This window comes from Lepidochelys kempii, chromosome 7 (assembly GCF_965140285.1).
Source record: "Lepidochelys kempii isolate rLepKem1 chromosome 7, rLepKem1.hap1, whole genome shotgun sequence".
Classification (NCBI taxonomy): Eukaryota; Metazoa; Chordata; order Testudines; family Cheloniidae; genus Lepidochelys; species Lepidochelys kempii.
The window spans coordinates 49,439,952-49,460,467 of record NC_136386.1 but is presented as its reverse complement, the minus strand read 5'-3'; the positions used below and the strand labels follow the sequence as shown (position 1 = coordinate 49,460,467).

Here is a 20,516-nt window from a genome sequence, read left to right as displayed (position 1 = left end):
TGGATCACATTGTGCATTTCCACCTGTTACCAGCTGGCTGGTGAACCTCTCCCACTGCATGTCAAGCTGCACTCTACCAGAGCATAGGCAACCTCATCAGCCTGCTTAAGAAATGATCCGTTTTCAGAGATTTGCAAGGCAGCCGCATGGAGCAACCTGCTGCCTTTCATTAAACATCGTACACATGAGCTCAGGTGCCAAGCTCAGAAGAGCAGAACTTCAATCATTAGTTAATTAACATGAGTGATACTCCTCCCTCTCACTGTCTAGAAGAGGAGACTGGTTGCCATTCACCTACAGTTGGATCTACACTGACACATACTTGAAGAAAATAGGATTACTTAGCGTATGGTACCTGCTGTTCTTGGAGCTGGAGATACTAGAAGCTCTTTAAAGAAATTATTGAGAAAAATATTGGCACTGGGAAAAAGGTTTTTCCCCGAACAAAAAGATACAGCATGAGGCGCATGAAAAGCACGTACAATTTCAGCCTATGAAGTTTAAAGTGTGGCAGTGGTAAGCAACTGAGAATAATGGCTTATAAAAGAAAGCGAGAGGCAACTTTAAGCATAGGTGTGGTTTGTTCCTCTACTAGACACATTTTGTAATATGCACTGGCTCTCCTAGTCATTTGTATGGATTGGCAAGGTTCCTTTCTAGGGGTAGGGACAATCCCTTTAGTTGCTGCAGGAATATTACAGTAAATACACTAAGATAGGAAGTGATATAATAACCATAATGGTGACCAAAGTTTTTGTATCTCCTGTTGCTTCCTCACCAGCAAAGATTTTTCTCTGTGATCTGTGACCATACCTGTAGGGTGACTGAGGTCTGATCCATTTGGTCTGTGTTCTGGCATGCTACAACTGTTTCTCTGTTGGGGTCCTTGCAATTGTGGGTGGGCTGTACGTATGCTGACACTATTCTCTTTCTTATTGTTATGATTTAGGGTAACCTTACTATGCTGTACTTGTAATTTTTTCACCCATTTTTACCCTTTTAAATTTTTTCTAACAAACAGATAAATTCCTGGGAAATTTTAAACAAAACAACATCCAAAAATGAAAGGTCTTGACTATATTTTATGGTGACATAACACAACAAAGAAAAAAATTCACTGGTAGCCAAGGAAAATAATTCAAACTGGAGAAATATAAATTTATCTAGAAGCAGTAAGGATTCCAGAAGCAATGTTATACATCGGCTGCATTGGCTAGAAGTTCCAAAAACACCAGTTACAATAATCTATCCTTGGGAAGCTAAAAATATCAATGTTTCAATTGCCTTGTCAAGCAGAGGTAATAGTAAATGAGACATCAAAAGAATAAGCACCAGCCTTAGTGATGGAAACAAAATACTTCTCAAGAGAGAAGACAAAAGCAATGCAACTCCCAGGGTCTTGATGGTCAGACATGGTGAAATGTTATCCTCAGAGTACTTCATCAGAGAAAGCTCTGTAGAGGATCAGGCACCAGAAAATTCAGTTTTATTGGAGTTTAATTTGCAAGCTCTTTGCCACTAAAGCAAATCATGATGACAATGGGATGCTCAGCAGACTGACAGAACTCTGAAGTAAACAGCAACGTTATCAGCATAGTAAGGTTTCAGAGTAACAGCCGTGTTAGTCTGTATTCGCAAAAAGAAAAGGAGTACTTGTGGCACCTTAGAGACTAACCAATTTATTTGAGCATGAGCTTTCGTGAGCTACAGCTCACTTCATCGGATGCATACCGTGGAAACTGCAGCAGACTTTATATACACACAGAGCATATGAAACAATACCTCCTCCCACCCCACTGTCCTGCTGGTAATAGCTTATCTAAAGTGATCATCAAGTTGGGCCATTTCCAGCACAAATCCAGGTTCTCTCACCCTCCACCCCCCCACACACACATTCACTCTCCTGCCGGTAATAGCCCATCCAAAGTGACCACTCTTCCTACAATGTGCATGGTAATCAAGGTGGGCCATGTCCAGCACAAATCCAGGCTTTCTCACCCCCCCCCCCTTTTTTTCCAGGGACACACACACACACACACACACACACAAACTCACTCTCCTGCTGGCAATAGCTCATCCAAACTGACCACTCTCCAAGTTTAAATCCAAGTTAAACCAGAACGTCGGGGGGGGGGGTAGGTCTATCCTCTGAATAGATCAGATCAGCGGCACTGCTATGGGTACCCGCATGGCCCCACAGTATGCCAACATTTTTATGGCTGATTTAGAACAACGCTTCCTCAGCTCTCGTCCCCTAAAGCCCCTACTCTACTTGCGCTATATTGATGACATCTTCATCATCTGGACCCATGGAAAAGAAGCCCTCGAGGAATTCCACCATGATTTCAACAACTTCCATCCCACCATCAACCTCAGCCTGGTCCAGTCCACACAAGAGATCCACTTCCTGGACACTACAGTGCTAATAAACAATGGTCACATAAACACCACCCTATACCGGAAACCTACTGACCGCTATTCCTACCTACATGCCTCCAGCTTTCACCCTGACCACACCACACAATCCATCGTCTACAGCCAAGCTCTGCGATACAACCGCATTTGCTCCAACCCCTCAGACAGAGACAAACACCTACAAGATCTCTGTCAAGCTTTCTTACAACTACAATACCCACCTGCGGAAGTAAAGAAACAGATTGATAGAGCCAGAAGAGTTCCCAGAAATTACCTACTACAGGACAGGCCTAACAAAGAAAATAACAGAACGCCACTAGCCGTCACCTTCAGCCCCCAACTAAAACCCCTCCAACGCATTATTAAGGATCTACAACCTATCCTAAAGGATGACCCAACACTCTCTCAAATCTTGGGAGACAGGCCAGTCCTTGCCTACAGACAGCCCCGCAACCTGAAGCAAATACTCACCAACAACCACATACCACACAACAGAACCACTAACCCAGGAACTTATCCTTGCAACAAAGCCCGTTGCCAACTGTGCCCACATATCTATTCAGGGGACACCATCACAGGGCCTAATAATATCAGCCACACTATCAGAGGCTCGTTCACCTGCACATCCACCAATGTGATATATGCCATCATGTGCCAGCAATGCCCCTCTGCCATGTACATTGGTCAAACTGGACAGTCTCTACGTAAAAGAATAAATGGACACAAATCAGATGTCAAGAATTATAACATTCATAAACCAGTCGGAGAACACTTCAATCTCTCTGGTCACACAATCACAGACATGAAGGTCGCTATCTTAAAATAAAAAAACTTCAAATCCAGACTCCAGTGAGAAAGTGCTGAATTAGAATTCATTTGCAAATTGGATACTATTAATTTAGGCTTAAATAGAGACTGGGAGTGGCTAAGTCATTATGCAAGGGAGCCTATTTCCCCTTGTTTTTTCCTCCCCCCCCCCGACGTTCTGGGGGTATGTCTACACTACAGAATAAGGTCGAATTTATAGAAGTCGGTTTTTTAGAAATCGGTTTTATATATTCGAGTGTGTGTGTCCCCACAGAAAATGCTCTAAGTGCATTAAGTGCATTAACTCGGCGGAGCGCTTCCACAGTACCGAGGCTAGAATCGACTTCCGGAGCGTTGCACTGTGGGTAGCTATCCCACAGTTCCCGCAGTCTCCGCTGCCCATTGGAATTCTGGGTTGAGATCCCAATGCCTGATGGGGCTAAAACATTGTCGCGGGTGGTTCTGGGTACGTATCGTCAGGCCCCCGTTCCCTCCCTCTCTCTGTGAAAGCAAGGGCAGACAATCATTTCGCACCTTTTTTCCTGAGTTACCTGTGCAGACGCCATACAACTGCAAGCATGGAGCCCGCTCAGGTAACCGTCACCCTATGTCTCCTGGGTGCTGGCAGACGCGGTACGGCATTGCTACACAGTAGCAGCAACCCCTTGCCTTGTGGCAGCAGACGGTACAGTACGACTGGTAGCCGTCATCGTCATGTCCGAGGTGCTCCTGGCCACGTCGGCTGGGAGCGCCTGGGCAGACATGGGCGCAGGGACTAAATTTGGAGTGACTTGACCAGGTCATTCTCTTTAGTCCTGCAGTCAGTCCTATTGAACCGTCTTATGGTGAGCGGGCAGGCGATACGGACTGCTAGCAGTCGTACTGTACCATCTTCTGCCGAGCAGCCATGAGATGTGGATGGCATGCAGTCCTTCTGCACCGTCTGCTGCCAGCCAAAGATGTAAAAGATAGATGGAGTGGATCAAAACAAGAAATAGACCAGATTTGTTTTGTACTCATTTGCTTCCCCCCCTCCCCTGTCTAGGGGACTCATTCTTCTAGATCACACTGCAGTCACTCACAGAGAAGGTGCAGCGAGGTAAATCTAGCCATGTATCAATCAGAGGCCAGGCTAACCTTCTTGTTCCAATAAGGACAATAACTTAGGTGCACCATTTCTTATTGGAACCCTCCGTGAAGTCCTGCCTGAAATACTCCTTGATGTACAGGCACCCCCTTTGTTGATTTTAGCTCCCTGAAGCCAACCCTGTAAGCCGTGTCGTCAGTCGCCCCTCCCTCCGTCAGAGCAACGGCAGACAATCGTTCCGCGCCTTTTTTCTGTGCGGACGCCATACCAAGGCAAACATGGAGGCCGCTCAGCTCACTTTGGCAATTAGGAGCACATTAAACACCACACGCATTATCCAGCAGTATATGCAGCACCAGAACCTGGCAAAGCGATACCGGGCGAGGAGGCGACGTCAGCGCGGTCACGTGAGTGATCAGGACATGGACACAGATTTCTCTGAAAGCATGGGCCCTGCCAATGCATGCATCATGGTGCTAATGGGGCAGGTTCATGCTGTGGAACGCCGATTCTGGGCTCGGGAAACAAGCACAGACTGGTGGGACCGCATAGTGTTGCAGGTCTGGGACGATTCCCAGTGGCTGCGAAACTTTCGCATGCGTAAGGGCACTTTCATGGAACTTTGTGACTTGCTTTCCCCTGCCCTGAGGCGTATGAATACCAAGATGAGAGCAGCCCTCACAGTTGAGAAGCGAGTGGCGATAGCCCTGTGGAAGCTTGCAACGCCAGACAGCTACCGGTCAGTTGGGAATCAATTTGGAGTGGGCAAATCTACTGTGGGGGCTGCTGTGATGCAAGTAGCCCACGCAATCAAAGATCTGCTGATATCAAGGGTAGTGACCCTGGGAAACGTGCAGGTCATAGTGGATGGCTTTGCTGCAATGGGATTCCCTAACTGTGGTGGGGCTATAGACGGAACCCATATCCCTATCTTGGCACCGGAGCACCAAGCCGGCGAGTACATAAACCGCAAGGGGTACTTTTCAATAGTGCTGCAAGCTCTGGTGGATCACAAGGGACGTTTCACCAACATCAACGTGGGATGGCCGGGAAAGGTGCATGATGCTCGCATCTTCAGGAACTCTGGTCTGTTTCAAAAGCTGCAGGAAGGGACTTTATTCCCAGACCAGAAAATAACTGTTGGGGATGTTGAAATGCCTATATGTATCCTTGGGGACCCAGCCTACCCCTTAATGCCATGGCTCATGAAGCCGTACACAGGCAGCCTGGACAGTAGTCAGGAGCTTTTCAACTACGGGCTGAGCAAGTGCAGAATGGTGGTAGAATGTGCATTTGGACGTTTAAAGGCGCGCTGGCCAGTTTACTGACTCGCTTAGACCTCAGCGAAACCAATATTCCCACTGTTATTACTGCTTGCTGTGTGCTCCACAATATCTGTGAGAGTAAGGGGGAGACGTTTATGGTGGGGTGGGAGGTTGAGGCAAATCGCTTGGCTGCTGGTTACGCGCAGCCAGACATCAGGGCGGTTAGAAGAGCACAGGAGGGCGCGGTACTCATCAGAGAAGCTTTGAAAACCAGTTTCATGACTGGCCAGGCTACGGTGTGAAAGTTCTGTTTGTTTCTCCTTGATGAAACCCCCCGCCCCTTGGTTCACTCTACTTCCCTGTAAGCTAACCACCCGCCCCTCCTCCCTTCAATCATCGCTTGCAGAGGCAATAAAGTCATTGTTGCTTCACATTCATGTATTCTTTATTCATTCATCACACAAATAGGGGGATGACTACCAAGGTAGCCCAGGAGGGGTGGTGGAGGAGGGAAGGAAAATGCCACACAGCACTTTAAGCACAGCACTTTAAAAGTTTACAACTTTAAAATTTATTGAATGACAGCCTTCTTTTTTTTTGGGCAATCCTCTGTGGTGGAGTGGCTGGTTGGCCGGAGGCCCCCCCACCGCGTTCTTAGGCGTCTGGGTATGGAGGCTATGGAACTTGGTGAGGAGGGCGGTTGGTTACTGAGGGGCTGCAGTGGCAGTCTGTGCTCCAGCTGCCTTTGCTGCAGCTCAACCATACACTGGAGCATACTGGTTTGGTCCTGCAGCAGCCTCAGCATTGAATCCTGCCTCCTCTCATCACGCTGCCGCCACATTTGAGCTTCAGCCCTGTCTTCAGCCCGCCGCTTACTCTCTCCAGCCCGCCACTTACTCTCTCCAGCCCGCCACCTCTCCTCCCGGTCATTTTGTGCTTTCCTGCACTCTGACATTATTTGCCTCCACGCATTCGTCTGTGCTCTGTCAGTGTGGGAGGACAGCATGAGCTCGGAGAACATTTCATCGCGAGTGCGTTTTTTTTTCTTTCTAAGCTTCACTAGCCTCTGGGAAGGAGAAGATCCTGTGATCATTGAAACACATGCAGCTGGTGGAGAAAAAAAAAGGGACAGCGGTATTTAAAAAGACACATTTTATAAAACAGTGGCTACACTCTTTCAGGGTAAACCTTGCTGTTAACATTACATACATAGCGCATGTGCTTTCGTTACAAGGTCGCATTTTGCCTCCCTCCACCGCGTGACTACCCCCTCAACCTTCCCCCCCTCCCTGTGGCTAACAGCGGGGAACGTTTCTGTTTAGCCACAGGCAAACAGCCCAGCAGGAATGGGCTCCTCTGAGTGTCCCCTGAAGAAAAGCACTGTATTTCAACCAGGTGACCATGAATTATATCTCACTCTCCTGAGGATAACACAGAGAGATAAAGAATGGATGTTGTTTGAATGCCAGCAAACATACACTGCAATGCTTTGTTCTACAATGATTCCCGCGTACGTGTTACTGGCCTGGAGTGGTAAAGTGTCCTACCATGAAGGACGCAATAAGGCTGCCCTCCCCAGAAACCTTTTGCAAAGGCTTTAGGACTACATCTAGGAGAACCGCAAATGCCAGGGCAAAGTAATCCTTTCACATGCTTGCTTTTAAACCATGTATGGTATTTTAAAAGGTACACTCACCAGAGGTCCCTTCTCCGCCTGCTGGGTCCAGGAGGCAGCCTTGGGTGGGTTCGGGGGGTACTGGCTCCAGGTCTAGGGTGAGAAACAGTTCCTGGCTGTCGGGAAAACCGGTTTCTCCGCTTGCTTGCTGTGAGCTATCTACAACCTCCTCCTCATCATCATCTTCTTCGTCCCCAAAACCTGCTTCCGTATTGCCTCCATCTCCATTGAAGGAGTCAAACAACACGGCTGGGGTAGCGGTGGCTGAACCCCCTAAAATGGCATGCAGCTCATCATAGAAGCGGCATGTTTGGGGCTCTGACCCAGAGCGGCTGTTCGCCTCTCTGGTTTTCTGGTAGGCTTGCCTCAGCTCCTTCAGTTTCACGCGGCACTGCTTCGGGTCCCTGTTATGGCCTCTGTCCTTCATGCCCTGGGAGATTTTGACAAAGGTTTTGGCATTTTGAAAACTGGAACGGAGTTCTGATAGCACAGATTCCTCTCCCCAAACAGCAATCAGATCCCGTACCTCCCGTTCGGTCCATGCTGGAGCTCTTTTGCGATTCTGGGACTCCATCATGGTCACCTGTGCTGATGAGCTCTGCATGGTCACCTGCAGCTTGCCACGCTGGCCAAACAGGAAATGAGATTCAAAAGTTCGCAGTTCTTTTCCTGTCTACCTGGCCAGTGCATCTGAGTTGAGAGTGCTGTCCAGAGCGGTCATAATGGAGCACTCTGGGATAGCTCCTGGAGGCCAATACCATCGAATTGTGTCCACAGTACCCCAAATTCGAGCCGGCAACGTCGATTTAAGCGCTAATCCACTTGTCAGGGGTGGAGTAAGGAAATCGATTTTAAGAGCCCTTTAAGTCAAAATAAAGGGCTTCATTGTGTGGACGGGTGCAGGTTTACATCGATTTAATGCTGCTAAATTCAACCTAAAGTCCTAGTGTAGACCAGGGCTGGTTTAACTTGGATTTAAACTTGGAGAGTGGTCAGTTTGGATGAGCTATTGCCAGCAGGAGAGTGAGTTTGTGTGTGTGTGTCCCTGGAAAAAAGGGGCGGGGGTGAGAGAGCCTGGATTTGTGCTGGACATGGCCCACCTTGATTACCATGCACATTGTAGGGAGAGTGGTCACTTTTGATGAGCTATTACCAGTAGGAGAGTGAGTTTGTGTGTGTATGGGGGTGGGGGGGGTGAGAGAACCTGAATTTGTGCTGGAAATGGCCCACCTTGATTACCATGCACATTGTAGGAAGAGTGGTCACTTTGGATGAGCTATTACCAGCAGGAGAGTGAGTTTGTGTGTGTGTTTTTTGGAGGGGGGTGAGGGGGTGAGAGAACCTGGATTTGTGCAGGAAATGGCCCAACTTGATTATCATGCACATTGTGTAGAGAGTTGTCACTTTGGATGGGCTATTACCGGCAGGAGAGTGAATTTGTGTGTGGGGGGGTGGAGGGTGAGAGAACCTGGATTTGTGCTGGAAATGGCCCAACTTGATGATCACTTTAGATAAGCTATTACCAGCAGGACAGTGGGGTGGGAGGAGGTATTGTTTCATATGCTCTGTGTGTATATAAAGTCTGCTGCAGTTTCCACGGTATGCATCCGATGAAGTGAGCTGTAGCTCACGAAAGCTCATGCTCAAATAAATTGGTTAGTCTCTAAGGTGCCACAAGTACTCCTTTTCTTTTTGCGAATACAGACTAACACGGCTGTTACTCTGAAACCTTACTATGCTGATAACGTTGCTGTTTACTTCAGAGTTCTGTCAGTCTGCTGAGCATCCCATTGTCATCATGATTTGCTTTAGTGGCAAAGAGCTTGCAAATTAAACTCCAATAAAACTGAATTTTCTGGTGCCTGATCCTCTACAGAGCTTTCTCTGATGAAGTACTCTGAGGATAACATTTCACCATGTCTGACCATCAAGACCCTGGGAGTTGCATTGCTTTTGTCTTCTCTCTTGAGAAGTATTTTGTTTCCATCACTAAGGCTGGTGCTTATTCTTTTGATGTCTCATTTACTATTACCTCTGCTTGACAAGGCAATTGAAACATTGATATTTTTAGCTTCCCAAGGATAGATTATTGTAACTGGTGTTTTTGGAACTTCTAGCCAATGCAGCCGATGTATAACATTGCTTCTGGAATCCTTACTGCTTCTAGATAAATTTATATTTCTCCAGTTTGAATTATTTTCCTTGGCTACCAGTGAATTTTTTTCTTTGTTGTGTTATGTCACCATAAAATATAGTCAAGACCTTTCATTTTTGGATGTTGTTTTGTTTAAAATTTCCCAGGAATTTATCTGTTTGTTAGAAAAAATTTAAAAGGGTAAAAATGGGTGAAAAAATTAACTTAATAGTTTTCTGGGTAAATTTTGGGATTCCTATTAGGGGATGCTAGAACAAAAGTAAAGCAGCAAATAGAGGAAAGTATGAGTATTGAAAGTAAAACCAGTGTAAATCCTGTGGTTTATGTAATGAACCGTACATTAACACAATGTACTGTTAATTTTCCACCACATTGCCTTACTTTAATAGGCAGCTTTTCATTTACACTTAGACTAATTTGTTATTCACACATATCCGTCCATCTAATGTGATATATAAATTAATAAACCCCCCAAACCAGCTTTTGAAAAACCTGGGAATTTTTGGTAAAAATCAGTAAAAACTGAATGGGGTTTTAAATATACTATATAGAGCTTGTATTTTCCCATAAGTTTGAATGCTGTTTCTGTTAGTATATACTAAATGGAACAAAGATTTTATTGGAGTGAGCTTGGGATTGGCTTATTACTCTCAAAAGGTGAACTTGCAATCAAGTTCTGTATCTCATTGCAGATGTGTGCTAGTAATAACTTTTTACCCCACCATACCATCAGCTATCCTTTATGCTATCTGTGTTATATCCTATCAAGTACAAAACCAGGCTCCTACTACCATGAATCCAACTGTACAGACCTCTGAGGGAGAAGATACATGCAACTATGTTTAAAACACTTAAAAATAACCTTGTTATCCCTAGCCTGATTCTTGCTTGCATATTTATACCTGCCTCTGGAAATTTCCACTACATGCATCTGATGAAGTGGGTATTAACCCACAAAAGCTTATGCTCCAATATGTCTGTTAGTCTATAAGGTGCCACAGGACTCTTTGCCACTTTTAAAAATAACCTTAAAATAGTTTCCCCATATATACTAACATTGTGATATTCAGTTCCCATATCTCTGGACTCCCCAGAACCAGAAGCACATGCTGTGTCTTCCATTGGAATGTTAGGCTTTTCCCTTTGCCATTGATATAATGCTCCCATGTCTAGCTTTGCAGAGTCATATTGGACCCTAAAATATTCACTGGCCTACGACTGTATATTGACTGTCCTGGGTCTTTAGGTCACTGCATTTTGAGGAGGAAATTCCTCACTGGGAAGTTTGGGGATGAACAAGGAAACCTTTCTCTGGTGGCTTGATTTTAAAAAAGAAAAGGCAAAGCTCCTCAGCAGCTTGGAATGTTAAGGTACAGTGGAGATAGCTTAATGGCCAGAGAAGAGTGCAGGCTTGTTGTTCATCAGTAAGGATATGGTTTTGTCATGGAGGTCACACATTCTGTGACTTTAACAGACCTCCATGACTTCTTCGGCTTCAGCTCTCACTGCAGGAGCAGTGGTATTTTTAGTAAAAGTCAGGGAGGGACAAGTCGTGGGCTTCCATGAATTTTTGTTTATTGCCTGTGATCTGTCCCTGACTTTTATTAAAAATACCCATGACAAAATCTTAACCTTAGTCATAGGTCCATGACACATTGTTGAGCTGTGGTAGATTCCATTAATCACATGAATATCATTATCATGTGGTTTTGTTTATTTTGTGTCGCATCACCTGTGAAATTTCATATAGATTTTAATGTGCTGGTGATCACAAGCTACTTTTAATTCAGCATGGTAAGGAACAGTTTCACAGAATGCACTTCAAGAATCCAATTTTTTTGGAGGATTAAACATAATATAGCCAGAGTATGACAGGAACAGAGATGAGGAGATGTTTCCAGTACTGTTGTTAAATCCACACATGGCAGAAGACTGAAGAGTCCCAAAAAGAACCCATAGGTTTGGATGAGTGGTGGTTGAAGTTGAAATCTATAGTGGAGTTTAGGTCGTCTGTCCAGAGGATAAAAATATTATCCATATCTCTCAGAGACGACATTGTGTTTGTGGTGCACTTTTCAAGAAATTCTTCCTGAAGGTGGCCCATGGAGAGATTGACATACTGGGGAGCCATCCCAGTATATATGGTTTTGACAAAGTGTTTGTTGGTAAATGTGAAGTTGTTGTTGGTAGGGATTAAATGGATGAGTTTGGCAATGTGTTTAGGGTGATTTCAGAATATTGTTTGTTGTAGATATCTGAGGCAGGTGCTAATGCTGTCATGGGGACAGATGTTGGTGTATAAAGCAGTCACATCCATGGTGGCAAGGATGGCATTTTGGGGGAAGTTGTAAATGCTGCAGATTTTCTGGAGGAAGGAAGATGGCTTTGGAGGAATTTGGCCATTTTTCTGGTGCATGATTTGAGGTTGGTTTCTGAGTCTTGCTATTCCTTCAGTAAGAGTGCCATCGCCAGATACGATGGGTCGGCCTGGGTTCCCGTGTTTGTGCATCTTGGAAAGCATGTAGGAGGTTTCTGGGATGGGTTCATTGGACACATTGCTACTGGAATACTGTGTCCAATTCTGGTGCTCACTATTCAAGAGGGATGTTGATAAATTGGAGAGGGCTCAGAAAAGAACCCCAAGAATCATTAAAATATTGGGAGACCTTCTTTATAGTGATGGACTTCAAGGGCTCAGTCTGTTCAGCTTAACAAAGAGGTGGTTAAGGGGGCGACTTGATCAGTCTATAATACATTTGATAATAGAGGGATCTTCAGTCTAGCAGAGGAAGGTCTAACACGCTCCAGTGACTGGAAGTTGAAACTAGATAAATGCAGACTGGAAATAAGGCACAATTTTTTAACAGTGAGGGTAGTTAACTATTGGAACAACTCATCAAAGGTTGTGGTGGAAATTATGCTCTAGTTCAAACTGGAATTAATTCAGGAAAGTCGTGTGGTCTGTGTTATGTAGGAGGTAAGTCTAGATCAGCAGTTCTCAACAGGGGGTCCACAAACCCTTTTACTGGGGCCACGGGGCCCCGCGGCTAAAACCCAGAGCCCAAGCCCATGCACCTCCCAAGGGACTGAAGCCAGGAGCTGCAGGGTTGAAGCCCTGATCCCTGGCGCCCCCCCACAGGGTTGCAGCCAGGAGCAGCAGGGCTGAATTCCAGAGCTCCGAGCCCTGGTGCTCCCCTCTGGGCGAAAGCCCTGAGTTCATGAGCAGAGTTGGGAGTACATGGGGGTGTTACAATCCCCTCCCCCCCCCCCCAAAAAAAAAAACCCTACAGTGCAAGAGTAGGGCAGTCCCAGGGCAGCTCCACACAGGCCCCCACGCCCAGCCAGGTCAGAGGCGGAAAGCCAGAGCTGGGCAGTGTGGGACAGCTGCTGCTCTGGCTAGTGCTACAGAGCAGGCAGCTGCAGCATTCCCTCGTCTCCTGCTGCTGCAGGGGACTGAAGCTCCTCCTCAGCTCCCAGCCCGCTTTGCTCACGCAGCCGGTAAGAGCTGATTGGGTGGGGGGCCCTGGCTCTGTGGCTGGCAGAGCCCTCGGGAAACAGGGGACACAGGGGAGCCCTCCCAGCACACAGCCCTTAGCTACCCCTCACTGCTCTGAGCTGTTTTCATAGAATCATAGAATATCAGGGTTGGAAGGGACCTCAGGAAGTCATCTAGTCCAACCCCCTGCTCAAGCAGGACCAATCCCCAACAAAATCATCCCAGCCAGAGCTTTGTCAAGCCTGACCTTAAAAACATCTAAGGAAGGAGGTGCATTACTTAGGGAGGTGGTGGAATCTCCTTCCTTTAGAATTTTTTAAGGTCAGGCTTGACAAAGCCCTGGCTGGGATGATTTAGTTGGGGATTTGTCCTGCTTTGAGCAGGGGGTTGGACTATATGACCTCCTGAGGTCCCTTCCAACCCTGATATTCTATGATTCTAAGGAGAATCCACCACCTCCCTAGGTAACCCATTCCAGTACTTCACCACCCTCCTAGTGAAAATTTTTTTCCTAATATCATAGAATCATAGAATCACAGAATATCAGGGTTGGAAGGGACCCCAGAAGGTCATCTAGTCCAACCCCCTGCTCAAAGCAGGACCAATTCCCAGTTAAATCATCCCAGCCAGGGCTTTGTCAAGCCTGACCTTAAAAACCTCTAAGGAAGGAGATTCTACCACCTCCCTAGGTAACGCATTCCAGTGTTTCACCACCCTCTTAGTGAAAAAGTTTTTCCTAATATCCAATCTAAACCTCCCCCACTGCAACATGAGACCATTACTTCTTGTTCTGTCATCTGCTACCACTGAGAACAATCTAGATCCATCCTCTTTGGAACCTCCTTTCAGTAGTTGAAAGCAGCTATCAAATCCCCCCTCATTCTTTTCTTCTGCAGACTAAATAATCCCAGTTCCCTCAGCCTCTCATAAGTCATGTGCTCCAGCCCCCTAATCATTTTTGTTGCCCTCCACTGGACTCTTTCCAGTTTTTCCACATCCTTCTTGTAATGTGGGGCCCAAAACTGGACACAGTGCTCCAGATGAGGCCTCACCAATGCCGAATAGAGGGGAATGATCACGTCCTCGATGTGCTGGCAGTGCTTCTAGTTATACAGCCCAAAATGCCATTGGCCTTCTTGGCAACAAGGGGACACTGGTGGCGGTGAAGTGATTGGATAAAGAAGCACTTGAAAAAAGTAAGCATGTAATCAGCAGGTCTGGCTGATACAGGGTATTAAGGAAATTAGTGACTCAGGTAATTGAACTATGGACAATTAAGTCTCTTGAGAGCTGGGATCATTGCAGAAGTCTGGTACCACTGTCACTTTTCTCCAGTCTTATGGTAAGTTTAGCCTAAATCTCTTGTAAAATAAAGAAGCCAGTATTAGAAAAAACAATCTGTTAATGCTGTTGCAGTGATTCCTCACCTTCTCCTACCCTGACACCCCCCATTATATTGGGTGGAAGAACCTTAAGCAATAATCAGCATGGGTTTATGATGAACCAGGCACACCAGACAGACTTCTATAAAGGTTTTTATATCACACTCATCCTTGTAATATCTGACTGCCTTCCAGTAGCATGTTAAGCATCATGACTGTACATTTGTCACACATTGTTTATTCTTTCATCCTCTCCCCAGAGCGAGAAGTGTGTGCAGTGGAGTGTCTTGTTTTTATAGGGTTTGTTTTATTTATTAATAGATACACCTATGACTGTATGTTTTATATAAGAAAAGGCAAGATCAAAGAAATATGTCCTGCACTTGGAGCACGGAGCAGCAAAGTTTGTGCTGGTCATAGAATCGTAGAATCATAGAATATCAGGGTTGGAAGGGACCCCAGAAGGTCATCTAGTCCAACCCCCTGCTCAAAGCAGGACCAATTCCCAGTTAAATAATCCCAGCCAGGGCTTTGTCAAGCCTGACCTTAAAAACCTCTAAGGAAGGAGATTCTACCACCTCCCTAGGTAACGCATTCCAGTATTTCACCACCCTCTTAGTGAAAAAGTTTTTCCTAATATCCAATCTAAACCTCCCCCACTGCAACTTGAGACCATTACTCCTCGTTCTGTCATCTGCTACCATTGAGAACAGTCTAGAGCCATCCTCTTTGGAACCCCCTTTCAGGTAGTTGAAAGCAGCTATCAAATCCCCCCTCATTCTTCTCTTCTGCAGGCTAAACAATCCCAGCTCCCTCAGCCTCTCCTCATAACTCATGTGTTCCAGTCCCCTAATCATTTTTGTTGCCCTTCGCTGGACTCTCTCCAATTTATCCACATTCTTCTTGAAGTGTGGGGCCCAAAACTGGACACAGTACTCCAGATGAGGCCTCACCAATGTCGAATAGAGGGGAACGATCACGTCCCTCGATCTGCTCGCTATGCCCCTACTTATACATCCCAAAATGCCATTGGCCTTCTTGGCAACAAGGGCACACTGCTGACTCATATCCAGCTTCTCGTCCACTGTCACCCCTAGGTCCTTTTCCGCAGAACTGCTGCCTAGCCATTCGGTCCCTAGTCTGTAGCTGTGCATTGGGTTCTTCCGTCCTAAGTGCAGGACCCTGCACTTATCCTTATTGAACCTCATCAGATTCCTTTTGGCCCAATCTTCCAATTGGTCTAGGTCCTTCTGTATCCTATCCCTGCCCTCCAGCGTATCTACCACTCCTCCCAGTTTAGTATCATCCGCAAATTTGCTGAGAGTGCAATCCACACCATCCTCCAGATCATTTATGAAGATATTGAATAAAACCGGCCCCAGGACCGACCCTTGGGGCACTCCACTTGATACCGGCTGCCAACTAGACATGGAGCCATTGATCACTACCCGTTGAGCCCGACAATCTAGCCAGCTTTCTACCCACCTTATAGTGCATTCATCCAGCCCATACTTCCTTAACTTGCTGACAAGAATACTATGGGAGACCGTGTCAAAAGCTTTGCTAAAGTCAAGAAACAATACATCCACTGCTTTCCCTTCATCCACAGAACCAGTAATCTCATCATAAAAGGCGATTAGATTAGTCAGGCATGACCTTCCCTTGGTGAATCCATGCTGGCTGTTCCTGATCACTTTCCTCTCATGCAAGTGCTTCAGGATTGATTCTTTGAGGACCTGCTCCATGATTTTTCCAGGGACTGAGGTGAGGCTGACTGGCCTGTAGTTCCCAGGATCTTCCTTCTTCCCTTTTTTAAAGATTGGCACTACATTAGCCTTTTTCCAGTCATCCGGGACTTCCCCGGTTCGCCACGAGTTTTCAAAGATAATGGCCAGTGGCTCTGCAATCACAGCCGCCAATTCCTTCAGCACTCTCGGATGCAACTCGTCCGGCCCCATGGACTTGTGCACGTCCAGCTTTTCTAAATAGTCCCTAACCGCCTCTATCTCCACAGAGGGCTGGCCATCTCTTCCGCATTTTGTGATGCCCAGCGCAGCAGTCTGAGAGCTGACCTTGTTAGTGAAAACAGACAAAAAAAGCATTGAGTACATTTGCTTTTTCCACATCCTCTGTCACTAGGTTGCCTCCCTCATTCAGTAAGGGGCCCACACATTCCTTGGCTTTCTTCTTGTTGCCAACATACCTGAAGAAACCCTTCTTGTTACTCTTGACATCTCTGGCTAGCTGCAGCTCCAGGTGCGATTTGGCCCTCCTGATAACATTCCTACATGCCCGAGCAATATTTTTATACTCTTCCCTGGTCATATGTGCAACCTTCCACTTCTTGTAAGCTTCTTTTTTATGTTTAAGATCCGCTAGGATTTCACCATTAAGCCAAGCTGGTCGCCTGCCATATTTACTATTCTTTCGACTCATCGGGATGGTTTGTCCCTGTAACCTCAACAGGGATTCCTTGAAATACAGCCAGCTCTCCTGGACTCCTTTCCCCTTCAAGTTAGTCCCCCAGGGGATCCTGGCCATCCGTTCCCTGAGGGAGTCGAAGTCTGCTTTCCTGAAGTCCAGGGTCCTTATCCTGCTGCTTACCTTTCTTCCCTGCGTCAGGATCCTGAACTCAACCAACTCATGGTCACTGCCTCCCAGATTCCCATCCACTTTTGCTTCCCCCACTAATTCTACCCGGTTTGTGAGCAGCAGGTCAAGAAAAGCGCCCCCCCTAGTTGGCTCCTCTAGCACTTGCGCCAGGAAATTGTCCCCTACGCTTTCCAAAAACTTCCTGGATTGTCTATGCACCGCTTTATTGCTCTCCCAGCAGATATCAGGAAAATTAAAGTCACCCATGAGAATCAGGGCATGCGATCTAGTAGCTTCCGTGAGCTGCCGGAAGAAAGCCTCATCCACCTCATCCCCCTGGTCTGGTGGTCTATAGCAGACTCCCACCACTACATCACTCTTGTTGCACACACTTCTAAACTTAATCCAGAGACACTCAGGTTTTTCTGCAGTTTCGTACCGGAGCTCTGAGCAGTTATACTGCTCCCTTACATACAGTGCTACTCCCCCACCTTTTCTGCCCTGCCTGTCCTTCCTGAACAGTTTATAACCATCCATGACAGTACTCCAGTCATGTGAGTTATCCCACCAAGTCTCTGTTATTCCGATCACGTCATAGTTCCTTGACATCACCAGGACCTCCAGTTCTCCCTGCTTGTTTCCAAGGCTTTGTGCATTTGTATATAAGCACTTGAGATAACCTGTTGATCGCCCCTCATTCCCAGTATGAGGCAGGAGCCCTCCCCTCACAGACATTCCTGCCTGTGCTTCCTCCCGGTATCCCGCTTTCCCACTTACCTCAGGGCTTTGGTCTCCTTCCCCCGGTGAACCTAGTTTAAAGCCCTCCTCACTAGGTTAGCCAGCCTGCTGGCAAAGATGCTCTTCCCTCTCTTCGTAAGATGGAGCCCGTCTCTGCCCAGCACTCCTCCTTCATGGAACACCATCCCATGGTCAAAGAAACCAAAGCCTTCTCTCCGACACCACCTGCGTAGCCATTCGTTGACTTCCACGATTCGACGCTCCCTACCTAGGCCTTTTCCTTCCACGGGGAGGATGGACGAGAACACCACTTGCGCCTCCAACTCCTTTATCCTTCCTCCTAGAGCCACATAGTCCGCAGTGATCCGCTCAAGGTCATTCTTGGCAGTATCATTGGTGCCCACGTGGAGAAGCAGGAAGGGGTAGCGATCCGAGGGCTTGATGAGTCTCGGCAGTCTCTCCGTCACATCGCGAATCTTAGCCCCTGGCAAGCAGCAGACTTCTCGGTTTTCCCGGTCAGGGCGGCAGATAGATGACTCAGTCCCCCGGAGGAGAGAGTCCCTGACCACCACCACCCGCCTTCTCCTCTTGGGAGTGGTGGTCGTGGAACCCCCAACCTCAGGACAGCGCATCTCATGCCTTCCAACCAGCGGAGTCTCCTTCTGCTTTCTCGCCCCAGACATATCATCTGGTCCACTCTCCGCAACGATACCTGTGGAGAGAACATGAAAGCGGTTAGTTACCTGTGTCTGCGTTGCTGGAACCCGGACATTCCGCTTACCTCTTCTGGAGGTCACATGTTGCCAAGCTTCTTCACTGGCCTCTTGGCTCCTCTGTGCAGCCTGCTCTGTATCTGTAGAGCTTTGTGCCCCTAGAAGCCTATCCTGAGTTTCGTCCAGGAAATCCTCAGTTTCCCATATGCAACGCAGGGTCGTTATCTGTTGCTCCAGACCTTCAATCTTCTCTTCCAATATGGAGACCAGCTTGCACTTTGTACAGACAAAGTCGCTTCTGTCCTGTCCTGTCCTTTGGTCCTTTGTTTCTGGGGGAGTTTAGTCCATAGCCTTGGGCCACCCCCCAGGGAAGGTTCTGTTTCCTGCACAAACAAGTGTTACCCTTTGTTGAGAGTTCCATTGTGCCAGAGGAGCAAAGCTGTCAACCACAGTCTTCATCCCGCAGCTTTAAATGGTCTTTTAGGTGCCCTGGGTCAGGCCATGGAGTTATTTGAAGATAAGGACGAAGACCATGGACTTGACTATGTCTGTGTAGAATGGCATAATCAGTGAATGGAAATAGTTGCTGTGATAGATCCTGGTTTTAGGAAAGCATCTGGTACAAAGCCTCATGGGTATTTATTCAAGTTGCAGTTGATAAGAACACTCACATGGGTTTGAAATTGGCTGAAGGGCCACAGGCAGAGGGAAGTGATGATAAGCAGCAATGTGCCAAGTCGCAGGGGAGATGTTTCATTTGGTGTGCACAGCCACAAGGAGCACTGCTTGGTTTAGCCTTACTGAAAATCTTCAGTAATGACTGGGGAAGGAGTAAAAAGCAATGGGATGAAATAAGTGGAGGATACTAAATTGGGAGCAGCTGCAAACACCACTGAAGACCAAGAAATACTCCAAAGGTGGTACTCAGGGAGGCTAGAAGTATGAATAGGAAATAAAAAAGATACTAACTTGGAAAAATGGAAGTGGTGTTGAGGCAGTGGCCTAGAGCCCTGCAGCCTGTCTCCAGAGGCAATCCTGGCAATTATAGGCTAGTAAGCCTAACTTCAGTACCAGGCAAATTGGTTGAAACTACAGTAAAGAGTAAGATCAGATGCATAGATGAACATGGTTTGTTGGGGAATAGTCAACACGGCTTTTGTAAAGGGAAATCATGCCTCACCAATCAATTAGAATTCTTTGAGGGGATTAAAAAACATGTGGACAAGGGTGATCCAATGGATATAGCTCAGTGGTTTGAGCATTGGCTTGCTAAACCCAGGGTTGTGAGTTCAATCCTTGAGGGGGCCATTTAGGGATCTGGGGCAAAAATTGGGGATTGGTCCTGCTTTGAGCAGGGGGTTGGACTAGATGATCTCCTGAGGTCCCTTCCAACCCTGATATTCTATGATTCTATGATATAGTGTACTTGGACTTTTAGTAAGCCTTTGACAAAGTCCCACACCAAAGGCTCTTAAGTAAAGTAGGCAGTTATGGGATAAGAGGGAAGGTCCTCTCATGGGTCAGTAACTGGTTAAAAGATAAAAAACAAAAGGAGGAATAAATGGTCAGTTTTCGGAATGGAGAGAGGTAAATAGTGGTGTCCCCCAAGGATCTGTACTGGGACCAGTGCTGTTCAACATATTCATCAATGATCTGGAAAAAGGGGAAAACAGTGAGATGGCAAAGTTTGTAGATGGTACAAAACTACTCAAGATAGTTAAATCCAAAGCAGACCGTGAAGAGCTACAAAGGGATGTTACAAAACTGCGTGACAGGGAAACAAAATGGTAGATGAAATTCAATGTTGATAAATACAAAGCAATGCACATTGGAAAACATAATCCCAACTGTACATACAAAATGATGGGATCTAAATTAGCGGTTACCATTCAAGAAAGAGATCTTGGAGTCACTGTGGATAGTTCTCTGAAAACAGCTGCTCAGTTTTCAGCGACAGTCAAAAAAACTAACTATGTTAGGAACCATTAGGAAAAGGATAAGACAGAAAATAGCATAATGCCACTATATAAATCCATGGTACACCCACACCTTGAATACGGCACACTGTTGTGGTTGCCCCATCTCAAAAAAGATATATTAGAATTGGCAAAAGCACAGAAAAGGGCAACAAAAATGATAGAGTATGGAACAGCTTCCATGTGAGGAGAGATTAAAAAGATGGATTGTTCAG

At 46.5% G+C, this 20,516-nt stretch overlaps 2 protein-coding genes across 6 annotated transcripts in view; one reads left to right on the top strand and one right to left on the bottom strand.

Annotated features, from left to right (window-relative positions):
• The window catches only part of RBM6 (RNA binding motif protein 6), a 144,180-nt gene that overhangs the window by 88,787 nt on the left and 34,877 nt on the right, over positions 1-20,516 (top strand). The gene's annotated exons all lie outside the window — the stretch shown is intronic.
• On the bottom strand, positions 6,005-8,159 carry LOC140915293 (uncharacterized). Its single transcript, XM_073354875.1, has 2 exons — positions 7,271-8,159; positions 6,005-6,681 (listed from the first exon to the last, which is right to left on the bottom strand). Exons 1-2 carry the CDS (start codon positions 7,851-7,853, stop codon positions 6,146-6,148), a joined length of 1,119 nt encoding a protein of 372 aa, XP_073210976.1. The 5' UTR covers positions 7,854-8,159; the 3' UTR covers positions 6,005-6,145.

Coding starts and splice junctions, on each gene's coding strand:
- LOC140915293 (XM_073354875.1), bottom strand. CDS start 7,853: ATGCAGAGCTCATCAGCACAGGTGACCATGATGGAGTCCCAGAATCGC. Junction 6,682..7,270: donor AGGCGGAGAAGGGACCTCTG/GTGAGTGTACCT, acceptor TTTCTCCACCAG/CTGCATGTGTTTCAATGATC.